The following is a 22,789-nucleotide window of genomic DNA, read 5'->3' on the forward strand; positions in this document are numbered from 1 at the left end:
AAACTTAAATTAGCCAGGCCTGGCATTCATTAATTTTAAAATAAATTATTGATAAAGTAAAAAAAAATTAAATTAAAGATAATTATTCAGTACATAATAAAAGGGTAATTTTTAAAAACCTCCCCTGAGGTTCGAGGCTGTTGCAAGTAGATGGCCAAAATCGTTTCAGTTGTAAAAGACCCCCTACGTTTTTGTTCCGTTTGGTTGCCGTTTGGCTAGTTAGGGGCGTTATTGACATTTTTGGTAGCATTGCTTCCTTTGTGCATTTCCACGTTTTGATCACACATTCTTGGTAGCATTGCTTCCTTTGTGCATTTCCATGTTTCCACCGGGGACAAAATCATCTTCACCGACATAACAAGACCAGAACCAATGAGTCTTCTACACTCTACCCATTTCTTCAATCGGAATTCCCTTGGTCTCCGGCAAGAAGAAGTAGATGAAGAATGACATCACCAGCACGAAGAACGCGAAGAAAAGGAACAAGCCAAACTTGAGGTGGCACAGCATGTTCAAGAACACTTGCGCAACCAAGAATGTGAACAACATGTTGACAGAAACATTCACACTCTGTGCCGCTGATCTTATTTCGAGAGGGAAGATTTCACTAGGCACCAACCATCCAAGAGGACCCCAAGACCAGGCAAATCCAGCAACGTATATGCAGATGAAAAGCACTACAACAATTGAATATCACTTCGGCAGCTCCCCAGGATTCCCATCAATTCCAAATTTAGCACCAATGCAAGCAGCAACAACAGCCTTCGCAAACAGATAATGAGTTAGCGTCACATGAACAAAAGTAACAAGAGCTAGTGGGTTAGAAACAGAATGACTATAACTTCGAAGAAAATCAAGTACCTGGCATATTAACATTTCAATCTCCAAGCAGAGGACGCATTTGATTCCCATATTCTTAGCTGCAGCAAAATCATCGGAAAAGGCAGAGACATGAAATGTGGAGCCGGCAATCTGGAGTTGAGCTCCTGTTCAACCTTTCATTTAGTTTCCATGTTGCGGCTGATCTCCACAGCACCAAACGCTGTCTCGTAGAACCGAACAGAGCCAGTAGCCTTCGATGCTTCCACAAGCAACTGCGGCTTCATCCCCATGAAGTTGGTCGAGGTAGCAGGAGCAACCATTTTCACTAGTGTAGTTAAGAACACCGGCCATTGAGAGAGTTTGGGGGTCTAGACAAAGGGAAAGAACTTGAACTTAGGAGAGAGAAGAAATAAAACGAGATAAAAAAGGAACTTGACCCATTCAAAATGACAAGTCATTGTGCTAAAGGCAATAAAACGACAAGTCTCTGATAACATTGCAAAATATCAATAACGCCCCTAATTAGCCAAACGATAACCAAACGAAACAAAAACGTAGGGGGTTTTTTACAAATAAAACGATTTTGGCCATCTACTTGCAACAGCCTCGAACCTCATGGGAGGTTTTTAAAAATTACCCCATAATAAAATAATAGTCTAATATACAAAATATCAATAATACAACATAATAAATCACAAATACTAATAAAAAAATATTAATATAATATTTTGAGTTGTTTTTTAATTTGATATATTTTTATTTATAAATTAAAAAGTTCGAGCCAAACCAGGCTTTTTTCCTAAACCCTTATCTAGGTCCAATTCATGTGGGGCAGGCCGTGTCAACCCCAACTTGGGTAGGCCCGATCTTTTTGCCAATCCTAAAGATTATATTTGTTTATAATATACTAATATATGGGGTGTGACAAAATTAGACTCTTTAGCATAATATTTTATCACATAATAAAAGAGTCTATCAAAATTGTTCCGTAATATTTGACATTAGTCACATCTTAATCTAGTAAAGCATAAAATAATCAGAATGATTTCTGCTAGCACACAATATGTAGGAAATAAATATAACATAAAGCTCTTATGCCGTTGACAGAAAAACCCAAAAAAAAAAATCTTTTACAATTTCCTTATATCACCTGATACAACATCTCAAAAAAATTATTAATTATTAGTATTATCTATTTTTATTCACTTAATTTTATGTTGCTGCTTAGTTTTGAATTAATCAAAACTAGTTCAACTTATTTGTGGAATCATAGTATAAGTTACGGAGTATGATATGAGAAAATGCTAAGTGTCTGCTATTTTTCATATTCATGATCCTAGGCTAAGTTGTACTTAAAGTCTAATATTTATTGAAGAACTAATATTTATTTTGGAGGCCTAGGTTATATCGAATTAACCTATATTTCTTGTGAATTCTTTCTATTTTACTCAAGTTATCATTATATCTGTAGCAATTGGTATTAAAATAAGGGAATAAATATAAAAGAGCAAATCCTTACAATGGAGTAGTAGTGATTAGAGAGGATAATGAAATTGATAGAAGTTATGATTCTTAAACAAAAAGAATTATCAAGAGAGATTATCGTGCATGATGGGTGAAATATCAATCAAATTGGATGCAAAGCTCGAGATAGGAAACATGTTCAATTGAAACTAAAAGTTCCCAACAAAGTGGCAATATGGCAATCTCAAAGGACAATGAATTTGTTCAACAATGCAACAAGCTTGTGGGTTCATTGCGAAACTCAACGTATTCAACAAGTTCGCTATTCGCATTCTAAAGCTTAGAGTTTTATCTGGCCTGCCAAAGATGGTCTCTTTCAAGTGCGAAGCTAAAATGCCCAGGCACAATGATGAGGAATCATTCATCGATAAAATATCAAAAATAGAAATGAAGAAAATGGTTGGATTAATGGAGAATCTTCCAGAGAGGTTCAAGACATTGTTATATCTAATCATGAATTAGAAACAAAAGAGAAAAAAAAAATACCTCAAGAAAATTTACTCACGATGACAAGGGTATTCTCAAGGGGGAATTGATGATACAACATCCCAAAATAATTTATTAATTACTGTTTTTATTATCTATTTTTATTTACTTTATTTTATGTTATCAGTTAATTTTGAATTAGTCAAAAAATAGTTGAACTTACTTGTGGTATCATGGTGTAAGTTATGGAGCATGACATGAGCACATGCTTAGTGTTTGCTATTTTTTAAATTTGTAATCCTAAGCGAAGTTGTAGTCAAGCATAATGTTATTCAATAAAGAATTTGTATTATTATTTTGGCTACTTGTAAGTTGCATTTGGGAGTTTTATAAGTTTCTCCAATAGCCATTACTATTTTGGAGTCTAGATTTCCTCAAATTAACCTATATTTATTGTGAATTCCCTTTATTTTGTTCAATCTATCATTGTGCTTGTAACATCACCCTTCAAAAAAAAATAATTCTGCTGGTGAAATTTTTTGAATTTTTATTATCTATATTCTTCTCTTTGATCATTTTCTCTCTCTATAAAACTCAAAATCACTAATTTTTCAAGAATAAATATAATTAATCTAAAAAAAAGAAAAAATAGATTATTTTAAATTTTTGTAAACGAATTGAATGGATGAGAATCATAAATAATATATATATATTTTTTGAAGAGTTTACTGCAACATGAAAAAAAAAAAAAATCATGTATGTCCAAGCAAACGAGATGGAATAAATATAAATGGGTTTATTATATTTGTACTTGTCCTTTCATACAATTTCAATGGAAGAGAGGATCTATCGGTACATTGGAGGGGTCTTAAAAGCACCACTATTTCAAGAATTGCTACGAAAGTGGAAGTATTTAAATGGAAATGATTGGGTCGGGCCCGGTCAATCTTGTGGTGGTTTGGGCCAGCGAGCCGGGATTTATTCAGAAATTACAAATTGTACTTAAATGAGTTTTAAGGTTTTAAAAGTAAATAAATAAATAAAGATACCAATATTCAAGTGCAATAATTGAAAAACAAAATGTGTATGGAATCAACATAATTAGTGATGGAAACAAATTATATTTTGAATACAATAAATTTTTTCTTTTTCGAATTAGTATTATTTTATTTGAAAAAATTACTAGTACAAAGGGATAATCACTTTCCAATTGACAAGTTTTCGTTTTTAGCTCCTGTTTATAATAATTAGGTTTTTTTTAATTAATTAAGTTATCGTGAAATAAACAAATAGTTGCAATGACTACTGCACCCTAATATTTTATTGTTAAAGAACTATAAAATCTTGTATTTTATTACTTTTACGTTAGTTGACCATTAGTTGACATATAAAATATTAATTTTTACCAACTCTTTAAGGGGAAAAATTATAAATTATCAATAGAACTTAATTATTATTAACTAAATATTTATCATTGTATTGAATAATTTTCATTTAATTAAATAAGTCTAATTTTTATTATTAATTATCAATAAGAATTAAAAAATATAAATTCATATGTTATCAATCAAATATAAACTTTATTATTTAATACTTGAAATTTTTGTGATTGTATGTATGTATGTATGTGTTTATAAGTATATTTGTTTGTTAATTTTTTCTTTATTTTTCAATTTTTATAGGTAATTAATAATTAAAATTAAATTAATATTTAATTGAATGAAAAATTATTGGAATACATTACAATAAACCTTAGGCTACATTTTTTTCGTTTGTATAAATGTAAATTTTTATTTATTTTTTTTTTTGGGTTTTTGATACAATAGGTAAAATTATTTATTAAGTTTTATTAGAATTTGCGTTTTTTTCCTCGAAGTAAGGGCAAAATTAATATTGTATAGATCAATTAAATGTCAACTAAAGGAAATGTAGTAAATTATAATATTTTATAATTCTTTAGTATATGGTAAAATATTATGAAGCAATACTTGTTGTACCTAATTGTTATTTCACAATAACTTAAGTAGTAAAAATAATAATAATAATAAATAACCCTATTAATTAATAAAAGAAGTGTTGTCAATCATTTTTTTTTTCTGAAATAAAAAATTTAAACTCGATCGTGCCAAAAATTTTACAAGGGAAACTTGATAGTAGCAAAGAATCATTAATCTATTTTATACTCTTATAAGGAATTTTGAAATACATCGGAGATGTTATGTCAGCTATAAAATAAGTAAATGATGTTATGATATGTATTCATTTGTTTTGAAAAACTAACATGCAAGTGATAGTTATATTAAATTCAATTACACATATCACACTTACACATATAATAGTTGGTTGTATTGCCTCAGATATACAATAGACTTTCTCCACTCTTAATTACACAAATTGACACAATTATTATATAACAAAATCAATTAACAAGCATTGTTTAATTGAAAGCCCTACTACTAAATCAATTAACAAAAGAGTTAACACACAATCGCGTGCATTCTCCTCTTGACCGGTTTCATTTTCATAGAGATTTCTGGTGGTCCATCAGATATCAAAGACAACAACCATTTAATTATTGTACGTCAATTTGAAATTTTTATAATGAATATCGTCATTTCAACTCATATACTTGTATATGTATAACGAGTAGTCATCTTATAAGAAGTTTGAAATTCTAAAAATCTTGGGGAAATTAAAAGATAAAGAAAACATCAACTTAAATACATTATTTTTTTTAATAATATTACATTTTCTTTAAAAAAGAAATAAACGATAGAATGACCAAAATCCAAATGAATTCTTAATTGTCTATCTCTCAGATTTGTGCTAAGGGGACTACTCAAAAATATCACTTGATCAAATTTGTAAAGCAAATAATATGATTTGACGTGCACTTGTCTATTAGATAATAAATTTTATAATTTATAAATTTATTTTTAAGAAAAAAATGAAGAGTATAATAATGACTATATAAATATTTACTTTTTTTTTCTATTAACGGAGAATTTAGAAAAAAAAAAAATGGTGTACTTGGTTGGCAGTCACATTGTTATCTAATATCTATTAAAGTGCAAATTTAAGTATTTAACGAAGAAAAGAGTGGTTTAAAGTTTAAACAAACGAAGGCTTTAAAGAACCTGGCCTTTGTGATGGGCTCGATGCTTTGGTCCAATTAATTAATGGTGGTTCAACAAAAGACAAGGACATGACAAAAGGTCAAAGCTGCCAATGGATGGATGGATTATTATTCATAAGTGGTCCAGTTGATATTTTAATTTTTTTCTTTTCAAAAAAGGGGTACTATAATTTTCTAGTACTACATAAAAGCACTGATAAGTGTGAGATATTAGTGATGCAGTAATGATGTCACGTGTCAATTTATTTAAAATCTTCATTATTATTTGGTCATCCTATCATCATTGTGACATGCCCCATAACACGACACTTTTCATTGTTGTTTCATTTAAATATTTTCGTTCTTGATATTTCTACGAAGAAAGGGTGATGATATATTTATTTAATTGAAATATTTAGTTTATAGATTATATCTTCATTAACGTGTCATTGATAAAAATTTATTATTTGAATTCAAAGTAATAAGGCTTAGTGTCTATTTGGTACGGTTTATCTAATGGTTATAAGTACTTATTTAATTTCATAAGTTCTTATCAAAATTTTTGTTAGTGTTTGGTTGATTTTTTAGTAGAGAGTTTGAATGTTAAATAAGTTATTTTACCTTTATTTATAAAAATTTAAATTTTGGGCTTTTGGGAGTAGAGGTTGAATTTTTTTTAAATATTAAAATATCTAAAATATCATCTTACTTATTTAACAATCTTATTGTATTCTTTTCATAACATAACTTTAAAAAATTTACCTATTAAAATAATTTTATAATTTTTAATAAAAGTGGTCATTAATAACCAAACAACTAATTTTTTTTTGGGTAAAAGTTGTACTTGTAAAAACTCTACTTAAATAAGTTCTACTTAAAAAAAAAGAAAAAAAAAAAAGAAGAAGGTACATTCCTTCTTTTGTCTTCTTGTTTCAATTTTCCTCTCCCCTCCTCCGATTTAGTACATGCATTTTAATTCCATAATTAACATGCTTAATTTGATTAGGCTCACATGCAAGTCATTACCATCTACATGATAAGTTTCTTTACAAAAAGTTTAATCGATTCCATCTTTTGTTTTCTTGTTTCATTTTTCCTCATTGTGAGTTGAGAGTTAGATGGGATCACCTGCCCATCCTTTGATGTACATATTAATGGCAAAAATACATTCATTGCAAAGATTAAAAAAAGGAAGAGCCGTGGCCATACTTGAGCTAACCTAGGCATGTGGGTTCAAAGGTCATAGTCACAAAATTGCTTTTGTTAAAAGCACGATTACGCTTTGTTTGGCTTTCACATCGCTTTATCAATATCACAATCCCAGGCAGTTGCCTCTCGCACCTACTTTGGCTTTGGGACTCTTAATTTCTTACCCACTTTTTTTATTTACCTTTGCTCTCAATTTAATTAACTGCCCTTTATTAGGTTGTTACTTTGCCTCCTCAATTAGAGCTTTAACTAATACATTTTTAATATAGCGTTGTAAAAAATTAGCATTATACTTGTAGCAGTTTCTCTCGTTTTCTATGCATTTATGTTGCTACTTAGAGCAGTTCTTACAATTTTTCAACGAGACGGTTGGGAATATTTTTCATTAGGGTTCATCACTTGTATTAAACTCCTTTTCTTAGTCTGTTTTCAAATTAATTACATTGTCAATTACTTACGAGATATGAACTGGGTTAAAAGTCACATATATATTTTTAAATGACAAATAATATGCCTTAAGTTTACAACTATGCGCACGTAACACACCAATTATTTATATACAATTAATCAATCGATTATATTATCCGTTCTTATCCGATGAAATAAAAAATTCCCATGTCAAAATTCATACATAATTCCAATGGAACCAATCACAAAGATGAGAAGACTTGACCATAAAAGGTGGGAGGCATCTCCTTTTATTGCTTCGTTGTCACTTGTCACCTGGGAATCCGTAAACAAAGCTTAATAATGCAAAAATGAAAGCCAAAGTTAGCAACGTGGGGACGAAGAACAAAGCGCATCGATTGAGGGACCCTGTTCTAGGGAGACTTAATTAAGTCAATAAGGATACTTAATTAAACTAATCGTGCACCAAACCAAAATCGTGATAACAAAGGATAAAAAAAATACTAACTCCGCTACGGGATTCGAGTTAAAGTATAATCTATCAAATCAACTTTGCGCACTTAATCGCTTTCCGAAAACTTCAAGAAATTTACTAACAACATGGTGACAAATTGCAATCGAATATGACGACCCATTAGTCTATCTCGATTAGAAAATCGACACGTACTGCAATTAAGTATGATGAGTGGGTAATAAAGTTGGCTTGATTATACATATAAACTAACATACACAGTCAATTGTCTAAAGATGGATGTCGTTGTCATGCGAATATTTTTACTCATTTAGCTCTCGTGATCATGACACATTGTACAAATCACTTTGCACTCATTATGTAGTAGATCAAATTAAAGAATGATCAAAATTTTTTAAAGGAGTAATGATACAGTTATAAATTTTTGTATAAATTTATTTTGTATAAATTGACGTAGCATTAATTCATTGGTTGAATAAAAATATAAATTAATAAAAATAAATCATGTGGACCAACTGATATTTAATTCAACCAATCTTATCATGTCACATCAATTTGTACAAAATAAATTTGTACAAGAGTTTGTAGTTGTATCATTATTCTTTAACAATTGTGTGATTAAAGTTTCAAGAAAGCGAAGGAGATCATAAATATTGACAAGTGGAGTGGAACTGTTTGCGAGGTGCCCGCAAATGCAGAACGTTATGAACTCGACAGTGTTGAGTGAAACGGACTCCATCTGCCATGTGAGCTCACAGATGAGGCTGCAAATTGCAACACGATTCAAATAGGAGGATATTGCTTGAAGGATTGATTAATCAATTGAGGTTGCTTTCCACTTGCAAGCCGAAATGTATAATGTATGTTTGCGCAAATTACAAAAAAGGGGTATTTGTTTGTATATCATGAATCACCTATAACCAATCGTTTCAATGGACAAGCACAAACATGAAAACTTAATAATTCCTAGTTGAAGACACACTGACAGAGTAGAAGAAAGTTTAAACAATCTTTACTTACATCCTAAGTGACATAATAACAAGTGAAAGCAAACCATTCTACAGACTACAAAAGATAGATAAAAGGGTAAAAAAATAGAAAAAAAAAAGAAGAAGAAAGAAAGAAATAGGTGCCGGCGGAGATAAACCTCGCAACAAAAGAGGTATAATCATAAAATCAGAATCTTCTAAAAAGTGTTTAGTTGATTGCCGATCCGGTAGCTGTATCAATCTTAGGCCTTTCTGGACCTAGATTTTCTTGAGATGACTACGATCCAAGTAATTGCTTCCAACAGCACAGCAATCCCACCCAAGACCGAAATAACTATAATGTAAGCTGATTTCCATTTGTTTTCGGGGTTCAAAATGTCCAACCCTTTAAACACATTGATGATGCCAAGCACTAGTATGGCATATCCAACACTGTGGTGATAGAGATTCCAGTGAAACCGATACTTGTGGTCCTTCTTTGGTCTCAAGAACAGTGCGAAAATCTAACAAGAGCCGAAAGAGGGAGTTTTTATCAGAGAAGGAAAAAAATCAAATAAAAATATAACTTCACGACACATAACCAGTTAGCATAGCAGAAAGGGAAAAAGCTAGAATAATATCTCTATCTTATAGCAAATCAAACCAATCCAATTCACATACTAAAAATTCCAAAATACTTCTTTTGGAATTAATTATCAGCCACAAGACACAATATCAAGGAACTCCATCAACTTCAATGGCCATACTCGTGTCACATTGTCTATAATACTCGAGTCAGCATATAAGCCACACATTTCAAGTCACTCAATTCAAGAAAACAAAATGACTAAAGTTTGTAATGCTAAATTAGATTAATATCGTGGACAACAAGAGCTTTAGTTACCTGAACAGTTGCAAGACTGAAAAGGGCAATTCCAATATTCCGGTGCCCAGTGTATGTAACTCCTTTTGAATCGCTCCCAAGCTTAAGACCGGTTCCCCAGCCGGCAACCCCAATAGCATATGCAGAGGACTGGCAGAGTACATGGAGATAAAACCATGCCGGATCTGCAGACTCGAAAGTTCTCAAGTACCGGGCAATAATGGCTCCAATTGGGAACAAAATTCCCCAACTCACAGCATTCAATACCCCATGAATCTGACATTAAAAACAATCAAATTTGTAATCAAATTAAAGAATCCCTGTAAGATATCATTCTATATCTAACCAATCACCCAACTGGTAAACACAAAGAAATAAACGGAATCCAGTTCTTTAGCAAAAAGATTTCATTAGAAGTCAAAATTTTCCAAAAAAAAAACTCACAATGTCTCCAAGTCAAAGAAAAACCAAAAAATTCAAAATTTTCTGGACTTGAAAAAGAAAATTCCTCATCTTTTAAAAAAAGAAAAAAAAAACAAAGTTTAACTACAAACCCATTTTGAATCAATTTAATAATTCCAAAATTAAGCAAAATAAACAGAAATAATAACTCAAGAGTTGTTTTTCTTTAGTTAAAAAAATTAACAACGGTTTAAAATTTAAAATATTAAAAAAAAAAGAAGATAAAAATACGAAAAAAGAAACTCACGTTTCTCTTCTTAGTCCTGGAATCGGTTCCGGTACTACCCCCGCCGGTGTGGGCCCCACTCAAATCCAGAGCCCCCTTAGAGTTCAAATTGGGTGGCGCGAAATCATGCTTAGCTATCATCCCCTCGGGCGTTACACTGGGCCCCACCTGCCAGACCTGGTTAAGCTTTCCCGCCTTCGCAAGCTCCTCCGGCACCTTAACCTTCCCGTAAATCCTCATCAACCCCCCGGACTCGTCGGCGCTGGTGTCCCACACATCAAACGACAGCTTCTTCGTCGGAACGATGGATTCGTAACTGCTGACGTTGTACAGCTTAACGGTCACGGCCCCCTTGGAGTCCTTGTACGCCACCAGCGCCTGGGACCCCGCCATGCCCGGGGCCGTCGGGTTTATGGCCCACGCGATCCAGCCGCCGGATTTCGCAGGGGCGGCGACGAATGCGATGGAGAGCGATCTGTTGGAGGCGTCGTAGGTGAAGTGGAGGAAGGAGGAGAGAGAGGGGAGGTCGAGGCAGTGGACGTAGATTTCGTTTTTGAGATTCTTCGACTGTGAGGTGCATGTGAGTGACAGCGCGGGTGAGATTAACAGAAACCAGAGCGAAAGCCCCAGAACTATCGAACGTGTTGAGGAAGAGGAAGCCATGAGCAGAGATTAAGGAAAGCTTAAGCGCCGATAAATTTGGTGGAATATATAGGGACTGAGTGAATGAAGCAGTGGAGCGAGTTAAAAAAAAATGACATGGTTACAAAATTGTTCCCCTTTTTAAAGTGCGGGGGAGAGTGGTTGCCAATGATTGCGCGACACGTGTAATGAGTCAATCGTGGGATGCTGAATTGGAGAAAAGCGGTTGACTTAGCGTGAAATGGGAGATTCGTGGAGATCACTCGCAGGCATGATTAGTAAATGAGCCACGTGGCTCGTGCGGGGTCTGAATTCCTTTTGAAAAGGAAGAAGTTTCTTTCCTTCATTCTCAATTTTTCGTGTGCAATTTTTGGTCATAAGATTTTGAATTTCCTTATCCTTGTGAGTTACGGTGATCACGATTTTGTCGATTCTCATCGCGTCGTCACTCGTCTTGTGTGATCATGTGTGGGCCGGTAACATGAGTTTGGGCTTCGGCCCAAATTTGATTTATATCCAACCCAATTACAGAAATTCAGGTTAATGATTTTTGTGAATTCATTTTTACATTTTCGGCAATGTTTTGAAAATGTGCCCCATGCCTATTCTATAGAAAAGATTAACGCCAATTTCTCTGGTCTCTCCAATCCGTAGCTGTCATTTTGATTTGAGATTTAATGCTTATTTGATCAATTTGGCATAAGCCAGTGCACTACTGCGGTGAATCGTAAGAACAATTTTGATGTCAGTGATGACGATTTGGGAATGGAAGCCAATGGCTCTAAATGGGAATTATAGCAAAATTACTTTGCTAGATGCCAATCTATTGATAGGAAGCCCAATATTATGCTCCAGTCGCGTACCAAAAAATAACACTTTCAAAATCTAATTCTTAAAATTAAAAGATTCTTTTCCTAATTTATTCGTTTAGGTTGAACCAAGCCATTAACTACATATCTACTTTTGATTATCAAATATTAGATTCTTAATTTATTTTCATATACATTTTGATACGGGAAACATTGGCCGTGGAATTCAAGTTTTTAAGTGGCGTTGCACAAAAGAGCCCCCAAGTTATTTTTACTCACCCCCCAACATCTGAAGTCTACAAGTCTAGAAACTTCAAAGTTTCATCTAAAGAAGCCCATAAAAAACTCCATGGATCGCTATAGATTCTAACTCTTTTTGGATCAATACTAAGGGCCCGTTTGGGATTGCTTTTAAGAGACCTAAAAGTGATTTTGAAAATCTAAAAGCTAGTTTTAGTGTTTGGTAAAAAAAAATCAAAATCACTTTTGTCAAAATCAGCTTCTCCTACAGCTGATTTTGAAAAGCCGGGAAGGAGTAGCTTTTAGATTCTGATTTTGAAAATCAATTTTATCATTTAATACAATTCCATAAATATCCTTAAAATTATTACTTAAATCCAAAATTATCCTTATTCAAATTGGAAACAAAATAATTTATAAAAAAATTTGTATTATAATTCATAAATATAAATTTATTAATATCAATTTATTGGTCGAATTATTATTAAATTTATTTCACTATATTATTAATTTAATTATCAATTGTTTTAAGAAAAAAAATAAAAAAAATATATTATAAATTTTATTTTTAGTAAAAATTATTATAATAGACAATTAAAAATATTATATGTACATGTTTTTATATATATAAATAAATTTTATCTTATATTATGGATATTTTAGTCATTTATTTTCTCTCAGCAGTTTAACAGTAAAATTTATCAAACGTCCATAACTGCTTTAAAAACTCGCAGTACTTCTTGAAACAAAATTTACCAAACACTTAACTGATTCTCTTCACAGCTGATTATTTCTACAGCACAGCTAACAGCAATTATTTTAAAAGCTACAGCATTCCCAAACTGGCCCTAAGTAAGAGCCATCATAAAAGGTATGATGGTAACGCCATTATTTTGCTACACAATATTCCCGTTATAACAAAAGTACAAAACGCACCTCCGACAAAAAAGTAAACGTGGCTTGAAGAACTATTATGGCTAATCAATCCACGTAGAATTGTTGCAATTATATCAATGAAAGGAGTTTGATGATGAAGATCGATCGTTGTAGGCAAAAGAAAAAGCACAAAACGTCACACTCTAATCAACAGCATACGCCAATTATTAATTTTGTTTTGTTTTTTTTTTTTTCATTTTAATACGTTCATGATATTATTATAACTGTACAGTTTTTGTCGCTTATTCTATGATATGCACGTAGTCTTATTTTTTTTTTAATATTGTTATACAGAATTTTAGGTATTATAATTAATATTTACAAACAGACTCTACAATTGGGTCTTTCTTCATGATATGTACTCTTCTGAAGCACTGTCTAAATTCTTTAAACCCTCTCAAATATTCGAGGGATGTCCACTCCACTCACATTTCGTGAGAAATAGACTGACTCTACTCAATTATCAAATAATTGAGGAATGATGGTAAATAACCCCTATAAATACTTTTATGGAGGCTCGAATCATTACACTCAATATTATAAGTGCAAAGGCTCTCCCACGGGACCAAAAGCCTGTTGTACGTAGTCTTGTTATTATGCCAAAGAGGGGACCCCTTGCTTTTCACTTCATGCAAAATGGAATGAAAATTAAAGGAAGATAAAAAGGCACCAAAATGTGAAAATAAAAATAAAAAAAAAAAGATAAAAGGGAAATTCTTCATGACCTCTGAACCTTTTTCAACAAACTCTATGTCATTTTTAAAAGGTGCACTTGTGAGAATTCAATTGCTTTGTTCCCTCCGTCCAAAGGCCGCTGAAAAATAAAATAAGGAAGCAATGAATTATATATACCATATGGCCTTTATTTATAGTGTCAGACAATTCAAAATTCAAAACTAATCAATACGCCACTTGTGATTCACATTTACAAATAAACCCCCATTGGCCCATTGCAATTAAATATAGATAATTTGACTTTTAATATTATCATAGTTATTTTCAGAACCGAAGGTTCGAATTATAGATTTGAATTAAAATTAGAGTTATGCAGCATTATAAAATAACACTAAAACAACTATATAGAAAGGACAAGTCGTTGTAGCTACTAAAGTACTATTCTTTTTTTTTATTATTCATTATTTGTTATGTATATGTTTCAACAAATTATAATAATTTGTGTGTGTATATATATATAATAAATAATAAATAATCATAAGAAACAATAATTTAAGAGTACCAAAAATTTAAAAATTCAATCATTCGGACTCGAGGACCATTAATTATTATAATTCACCATTTTTAAATTAAAACCCAAAAGCAAAAAATGTAAAACATAAATATATTAATTATTCGCCGAAAAAATAAAACACAGAGATCTCCAATGGACAAAATGCGGATAATAACTACAGCAAAATACTAAAAATTAAAAAAAATAATAAAAAACAAAACTCAGAAAGTTTACAAAGCGGAAACTGTTACAAGAAACAGAACCAAACCCATAAACAATCCAACAACATTAGCTCTGATCATCGACTGTCCGCCCCTGTCGGGAGAAGGAACGCCGGGGCTACCGGGGGTACCGGGAGTCGGCGCCGACGCCGGCGTCAAACTACCGGGCTTCTTGACCAAATTCAATGGCCCCTTGGCTTGAAGATTCGCCTGCTTAAACTCATGTTTCATGGGATGTCCATTGGCCACCTGAGCACCCACCTGCCACACTTGGTTCAACGTCTCCGCTTTCTCCGGAACCTTGAGCTTACCGTAAATGACGGTGGTCCCGCTGGCACCGGATTCGGCCTTCAAGTCCCAGGTTTGGAACGAGAGTTTTGATTCGGTGAGGTTGGAGTAGGAGATGATGTTGTAAGTCTTGACGACGAGGGAGCCGCTGGATTTGAGGGCGATGAGGGCCTGGGATCCGGCCATGCCCTTAGCCGTCGGGTTGATGGCCCACGCGACCCAGCCGTCGGGCGACGCCGGAGTCGACACGAAGGCGATGGAGAGAGACGAGTTCGTGGCGTTGTACGTGTAGTGGAGGTAAGAGCTCAAAGTGGGGAGATCGAGGCAACTGTCGTAGGGCTTCTTGTTGTTGGTGAGTCTCTGCGAGGTGCAGGTGAGGGAATGAGCCGGTGAGATTAGCAAGACCGAGATGGAAAGGAGTACCACGGCCAACGCCATTGTTAACAATTTGAGAGAGAGAGAGAGAGAGAGAGAGAGACAGAGATGTGTTTTCTTTGGTGTGGGGCTGTGGGCTTGTGGCTGTGTGTTTGGGACTTTTGGAGGTATTGTTATATAGACAGTGAAAGGGGAAGTGAGGAACGACCGCACGGCGTCGTTTTGGTAACTCGGTTGCAGTTTCAAGTAAAAATTGGCTTTCCTTTTCACACGTCTTTAATTTTTTGTTATTTTTGTTTTGTTAGTTATTTTAAAACAATAATCAACTACAAATATGTATACGTAAGGATGACGATGATGATTATTGAATTGTTTAATGAAGATTTTTTTTTATTGATAGTTTAACTTCGAAATGTTATTGGTTTAAATTTATTAAGTCAACTTTTCTACAATAATTTCTCTTAATTTTAATTATTTACTTGATGAATGTCTCAAGATAAAATTTTTAGGATGAATGGTATTTACTTGTAAGGATTATGATATCTTATGTAATTATGTAAGATACAGCTCTCCTTCTCAATTACCTAGTTTGTTAGGGATGTCTCTTACAAATTATGTAAAATTGTGAAGCCCTTACATGTAATAATAATGCCATTGACAGTCTGGATGATGAGAAAATTGTGATTAAAATCATAAAATGATTTAAATATATATTCCCTTTCTTTGTTTCCGTCAAACTCAATTTAGAAAAAAGGAAATTAATTTATTACACAATTTACAAACTTCCCCAGATACGGTCAAAAAAGTTGGCTATTTTATATTATAATGCATCTAAGCTCTGTAACATAGTCGCACCTAGCCCCACAGACGACCTTCTCTGGTTCCCTTCAATTGGGAGGACTTGGGAGTTGGGAACTGGTCGCGTGTGGGAACAACGACTAGAAATTTTCAAAACGGCACTTGGCCGTAGCGTAGAGGTAGTTTAGCTAAGCAGTCCAGTTTCTCAGAATTTACTTCTTCTTTTTTTTTAAAAAAAATAAACTCACTACGTAATTGGTTGACTCAAGAATCAAAGAGTGAAGGAGATAGATCACGTGCAACGAATGATATTTTCATTTTATTAAAGGCGAGAAAAGGAAAAAATTTTGAGAAATTGAGGGACCACGTGACATGTGGACAAGGCGTGCTTGTCGCCACCAATATTGCTGCCGTTGACGGAAGGGGGGGGCGTCTGTGTGATTCATGCCTACCCACCCAACACCCAAGAGGCAAGAATGTGAATGATCTTTATCAACTTTTTCTTCTTCTTCTTCTTCTTCTTTTTTAATTTTATTTCAGGAAAATTGAAATTAAAAAAATCAGACCAGCCCCCACAAGACTTTTTACGCATTCTAATTGGATTCTTCATGCCACTTTCGTTTGTGTGGAACTGCCAAACAGGTTCTGAATTTTAGCTTTATATTTATTTCCATGCCGCGGTCTATTTTGCACCGACAAATAAGTGGGAAAATTGGCCGAGTTATGTGATTCCAATTGAAATGGATCGCGTTATCCACAGCAGTTGTATACAAAACTAGTTATGCTAGTTAACTATTTCATTTTGTAACATTATGACATTATGAGTTGTGACAGACTGACATTCTTGAATCACTCAATACCTCTTAGTCCAGTAAATGTAGCTCAAGAAATCTATAAACTTGAGACGAAAAGAAAGGCATAGAATAAATCCAAACGGGTGTGATTCAGATAATTTCCTCCAAGCCATTCACCACCAAGTTGGTGGCGGACACAAGTGCCGGGCTGAGGAAAAATCCCATTGATATTGAGCACCGAGACAATTGTTCTACCCATGATGTTCCTTTGTTGCACTAAGAATGTGGTATGGCGTCCTTAGTTCTACCTATTTTGGCGTTTCAAAGTTTTTCTTCAAGAGAGAATTAATAAAGTTGTTAACACTTGGGTACTTCGAGAGAAACCCAAAATCCTCCTTTGTAAGACTTCAAGTGAAGTTGGTAAAAGTCTATTATGTTATTGACTTAATTAGTTAATTTCAAATAAATAGAAATATTACAAATTCAGTTCCTTATAAATAGGAAGGCTTATTCAAATGGAATCTAGACTTAATAACCAAAACTAACAGACAAGACTTATTCAACAAAGACTAATTCAAGGCCACGTAGCAAGTTGAGTAGCCACGTTCGTATAGCACATCTGTTTATTGATAGTAACAAATTCCCTCCCACTTAAAGAGGTCGCTTATCCTCAAGTGCAAAATCATGAATTCAATATCTTCCCATGTTGCATCCGATGGTGAAAGGCCTTGCCAATGGACCAAGACTTCTCCTTTTCCCTTTCGCCTTCGATATTCTCAGGGGTTGTTGCATAAAAAACTTTTGCCGCTTTATCCTCCATGATCACATCACCATCTTCTTCATCTACGCAAGCTTCTATCATAAATACTTTTTCATCACAATTATAACAAAGACCTCTTTTTCTTCTATCTTGTAGCTCTGCAGCTGAAAGTTTTCTCACTGGAATTGCAGAGATCCCATTGGTTTTATTCTTGGCTGGTTGGATATTCAGTTGGGCCACTGAAGGATTCACCTTTTTCTGCAGCAGGTTTCGAGATTCAAATAATCTTGCCAACCCAATGGCTTCAGAAAGTGTCATTGGTCTTCCTGCTTGAACATTAGCTCAAATAGAATCCCGTAGCCCACTGACAAAGCAACTCACTTGTTGTGCTTGAGGTAGATGCCCGAGCTTGGTCAAGAGTCTTTCGAATTGCGATTGGTATTCTTGCACAGTTCCATGTTGCTGCAATTTGGTTAGTTCACGAAAAAAAAAAATCACAAAATTGGCTTGGGACAAAGCGAGAAAGCAGCTCTTTTCGGAAATCATCCCAAATAAGATGAGACGTGTCCTGTTTTAGTAACTGATACCACAATTGAGCACCTCCTTCTAAATGAAATGAAGCGAGTGACACTTGATCAGCTTCTGGAGTTTCTTGAAATTGAAAAAATTGTTCAGCTCGGCACAACCAACTCGTTGGGTCCTCTCCTACATTGTAACGGCGAAAATCCAATTTTACAAGTTTGGGGGCATATGAGGTTGTTGAACCTGGTTGATTTAGATTGCTATTTTGACGGGTAACATGTGCTCTCGGTGGAGCTTGTGAGGTTTCTTCATGTTCTCTAGTTGATTGGCTCACCAATTGGTCCATCCGATATAGAAAGCTTATATGCCATTTTTGCCATTAGATCCTGCTGTCCACTGGAAAGCGACGCATTGGTTTGTTCCAGTTGCTCTATACTCTGCTCCATGCCTGAGCTCTGATACCACTTTGGTATGGCGTCCTTAGTTCTACCTATTTTGGCGTTTCACAGTTTTTCTTCAACAGAGAATTAATAAAGTTATAACACTTGGGTACTTCGAGGGAAACCCAAAATCCTCCTTTGTAAGACTTCAAGTGAAGTTGGTAAAAGCCTACTCTGTTATTCACTTAACTTCAAATAAATAAAAATATTACAAATTCAGTTACTTATCTTATTCAAATGGAATCTAGAGTTAATAACCAAAACTAACAAACAAGACTTATTCAACAAAGATTAATTCAAGGCCACGTAGCAAGTTGAGTAGCCACGTTCGTATAGCACATCTGTTTATTGATAGTAACAGGTGCAAAGCAGCAGTTCATCATGATTGTGCTTGCGAACATTGGTAGAAGGCCAAGAAATTCCTATGTTTCCTTAACCTCGGATGCAGTTTTGGTGTCATCAATTAATGCTTTATCAGTACCCTGCAGCATAAATGTTGTTTGTGACTTTAATATAATCCATGATGATATTACTGCACAATTATTGGAAACAGCATGCTGTAATTAAGCATGTCCAAAAGTGCAAACGTTAGTGGACTTTCATGTGCTCTGCTACCAATTTATGCTTAATCATGTTTAAAGTCATTGTTTGTGTATGAGAAGAAGCCACAAAATTTAGACTGTTATGTCAGCAATTAGTCCTTTTCTGGCGCTTAAATCATAAATCATTGTAGCACTCATGAAAATAGCAATTCATTGTGCTGTTAATTAATTTGACAAAAAAACAAGTGTTGAGCAGTCCTAATAACAAATTAGGTTATGGTTACGTTAAAGTAGATTTACGGTAGAGTACGAATTTCAACTACATTACCACAGAGATTTCAGCTAAAATTCATTGCTATATTGAAGTGTTGAGCAGTGCTAATAGCAAATTAGGTTAATAGTTATGTTAGAGTAGTTTTACGGTGGAATACGAATCTCAATCACATATATATAAAATAATAAATAATAAAACATATATAAAATAATAAATAAATAAAATTATTATAATTTTAATCATGTGATTACGAACTAGTGCTGAACCTCATAACAACTCCCGTATACCCAAGCCGAACAAATTATCACGTGAATCTATAAGATAATGTCACGTCACGTTTAAATACTTACCAGAGCTTCTGACGGGACCTTGTGGCACTGGCACGTGGACGTCCAATCTGATCACTCATCTGTGTTTGAAAGCTTAAAAGCTTGAATGAACAGATTGTTTGGTTACTGAGAAAATGTATTTAAAGTGCTAAGAAAAATTTGTAAAAGACTTCTGAATCAAATGGTTTATTTTATTTTTCTTAACTTCTAAATGATTACAAGATGCTTGTATTTATAGTCAGCTGTTTACAGCTTAACAGAAAATAAAGAAGCTAACTGAATATGATCTTAACGTGTCTAACTAACTTCAGCTGAGCTGGCACTCCACTCTTCAATTGATTCAGCTGACTGTATTCATCTCACACGTGTGCTGCATCCTTCCATACATTATGAGCTTCCTTGACAGCCCCCCTCAAATTCAAGGGGCATGGTTGCACATTGAGTTTGTCTCTGAAATAATTGAAATGAATGAATGTCAGAGGCTTTGTCAAAGCATCAGCAATTTGCTCCTCGTTGGGAATATAGTTAATCTCCAACTCCTTTGCCAAAACTTTGTCTCTAATAAAGTGCATATCCAGTTCAATGTGTTTTGTCCTTGAATGATAAACTGGATTCTTGGCCAACTCTGTTGCACTTATATTATCACACCAGATAGTTGGTAATGAAGTACACTTAATGTTGAGTTCACTGAATAATGACTGGATCCATGTTATCTCTGCACTTGCAGAAGCCAGAGCACGATATTCACTCTCTGCACTGGATCTTGTAACCACAGCCTGCTTCTTGGATGACCATGAAATTAGATTGTTTCCAAAATAAATGCAGTATGCTCCTATTGATTTTTTGTCATCAACATCACATGCCCAATCTGCATCTGTAAATCCTGTGATCTTCATTTCCCCACCTGCTGAAAACTTCAAACCATGATCTGCAGTTTCCTTAAGGTATCTAAGAACTCTTTTACAAGCCATAACATGCTGGAGTGTTGGAGTTGTCACATACTGGCTCAACTTATGCACAGCAAATGCTATCTCTGGTCTGGTTAATACCAGATATTGTAAACCTCCAACTAAGCTTCTATAGCTTGTTGCATCCTCAATATATTGACCTAAACAACCTTTGACTTCTTTCTGAAGCTTTGTTCCAGTAACTATGGGAGTGTCACAGCCTTTACAATTTTGCATATTAGCTTTGGATAACAAATCCAAGATATATTTCTTCTGAGATAGATAGATGCAGTTTTCAGCATAGGAAACTTCTATCCCCAGAAAATATGACAGAATTCCCAAGTCTTTTAATGCAAAAGTCTTGCTGAATTCTGAGATGAATTTTTCCAGCTCACCATTATCAGGTCCTGTTATTAGAATGTCATCAACATAGATTAAGATAAGTATCATTGAACCCTGCACTTCTTTGAAGAAGAGAGAGGTATCAGCCTTTGAATTCTGAAATTTCCAATTAGCAATAAGACAATTCTTAAGCTTGTCATACCAAGCTCTAGGAGCTTGCTTCAAGCCATACAAGGCCTTCTTCAGCTTACATATATGATTGGGATTTTGTTGATCAATAAAACCTTCAGGCTGATACATATAGACATCCTCTGTCAAGTCTCCATTCAAGAAGGCATTATTCACATCCACTTGCCTTATTTTCCATTTATGCATCACAGCTAAACTCAGAACAATCCTTACTGTTGAAGCTTTTACAACTGGGCTAAAGGTCTCAAAGTAATCCACACCTTCAGTTTGCTGAAAACCTTTGGCAACCAACCTGGCCTTGTGTTTAGTTATGCTTCCATCAGTATTTTGCTTAAGTCTAAACACCCATTTATTGTCAACTACTTTGTATGCATTTGAAAATGGTACCAGTGACCAAGTCTCATTCTTTACCAAAGCTGCATACTCATCTACCATGGCTTGATGCCAATTCTGACTACTAAGAGCTTCTTGAACTGTACTCGGTTCTTTGTTGGCTAGGGTGACTGTATAGACCTTTGGTTTGAAGATTCCAGATTTTGATCTGGTAATCATTGGATGAGAAGATGGTTGGGAATGATTTCTGGTTTGAATTTGGTCTATGTTCTGTGGAATAGAAGTTTCCTCTGATTGTAGAATGGATGATTGTACTGGTAATGTGTTTGGTGATGGTGAGGTTGAGGATGATAACTCTAAAGATGTGTGTGATGGATGTTCTTGTTGATTCAGAATATCTGTATGTGTGGGAACAGAGGGCATTTGTTCACTTCTTGCTGAGCCTGCTGATTGAAGACCTTCAAAGCTGCTGTTGGGTAAGGCCATTGTAGAAAGATGATAGATATGTTGTTGAGAGAAATTAGACACTAAGGTTTCAGAAGATATGGAGTTTTCTGATGAGTGAGATGTAGTGTTTATTGGATAAGGGAATGTGTTTTCATCAAAAATCACATGTCTAAGAACATAGACTTTGCTAGAACTTGCTAAGCACTTGTATCCTTTATAAGAGGGATTGTATCCAATAAAAATTCATTTAGAGGTGTGAAAATCAAACTTATGTTTGTTAAAATCCCTCAAGTATGGGTAGTAAAGACAACCAAAACACTTCAGGAATGTGTAATCTGGTTTGTGTTTGAAAAGTTTCTCATAAGGAGATAAAAATTTCAGAACAGGGGTATGCAATCTATTAATATGATACACTGCTGTATGAACAGCTTCCCACCAGAATTGAAAAGGAAGGTTTGCTTGAGCCATGAGGGTTAAGCCTAGCTCAACTATATGCATGTGTTTCCTCTCAACAAGACCATTCTGGTGATGAGTGTAAGGACATGAGTGTCTAAACATTATTCCATTTTGATTCAGAAAATCAGTAAATGCTCTAAACTCTCCCACAAGGTCAGATTGTAGCTTCTTAATTTTGGTATCAAACTGATTCTCAACTTGAGTTTTGAACAATTTAAAAACTTCAAATGCTTGTGATTTGAGCTTAAGAGGATAGATCCAAGAATACCTAGTATAATCATCCACAAAACTAATGTAGTATTTGTATCCATCTCTAGACACAGTAGGTGAAGGCCCCCAAAGATCAGTATGAATCAATTCTA

General features: G+C 34.2%; 2 protein-coding genes and 1 pseudogene across 2 annotated transcripts; all 3 read right to left on the minus strand.

Annotated features, from left to right (window-relative positions):
- Positions 1-279: 279 nt before the first annotated feature.
- Positions 280-1,142, minus strand: LOC102608357 (sugar carrier protein C-like; annotated as a pseudogene).
- Positions 1,143-8,851: 7,709 nt separating this feature from the next.
- Positions 8,852-11,271, minus strand: LOC102608064 (cytochrome b561 and DOMON domain-containing protein At3g25290). Its single transcript, XM_015532175.3, has 3 exons — positions 10,537-11,271; positions 9,849-10,103; positions 8,852-9,468 (listed from the first exon to the last, which is right to left on the minus strand). The coding sequence occupies exons 1-3, from the start codon at positions 11,176-11,178 to the stop codon at positions 9,208-9,210; spliced, it is 1,158 nt and encodes a 385-aa protein (XP_015387661.1). The 5' UTR covers positions 11,179-11,271; the 3' UTR covers positions 8,852-9,207.
- Positions 11,272-14,467: 3,196 nt separating this feature from the next.
- On the minus strand, positions 14,468-15,403 carry LOC107177770 (auxin-induced in root cultures protein 12). The gene has a single exon (XM_015532177.3). It carries the CDS (start codon positions 15,315-15,317, stop codon positions 14,601-14,603), a length of 717 nt encoding a protein of 238 aa, XP_015387663.1. The 5' UTR covers positions 15,318-15,403; the 3' UTR covers positions 14,468-14,600.
- Between the last annotated feature and the right edge of the window lie 7,386 nt (positions 15,404-22,789).

The sequence above is a fragment of the Citrus sinensis genome, chromosome 4 (genome assembly GCF_022201045.2).
Source record: "Citrus sinensis cultivar Valencia sweet orange chromosome 4, DVS_A1.0, whole genome shotgun sequence".
Classification (NCBI taxonomy): domain Eukaryota; kingdom Viridiplantae; phylum Streptophyta; class Magnoliopsida; order Sapindales; family Rutaceae; genus Citrus; species Citrus sinensis.

What these genes read in the sequence shown, in the direction of transcription:
- LOC102608064 (XM_015532175.3), bottom strand. Translation starts at nt 11,178, where the DNA reads ATGGCTTCCTCTTCCTCAACACGTTCGATAGTTCTGGGGCTTTCGCTC. An exon ending in CCAGGACTAAGAAGAGAAAC is followed by an intron (nt 10,104 to 10,536) that starts GTGAGTTTCTTT and finishes TTTTAATGTCAG; the next exon opens with ATTCATGGGGTATTGAATGC. An exon ending in TCAGTCTTGCAACTGTTCAG is followed by an intron (nt 9,469 to 9,848) that starts GTAACTAAAGCT and finishes GGCTCTTGTTAG; the next exon opens with ATTTTCGCACTGTTCTTGAG.
- LOC107177770 (XM_015532177.3), bottom strand. Translation starts at nt 15,317, where the DNA reads ATGGCGTTGGCCGTGGTACTCCTTTCCATCTCGGTCTTGCTAATCTCA.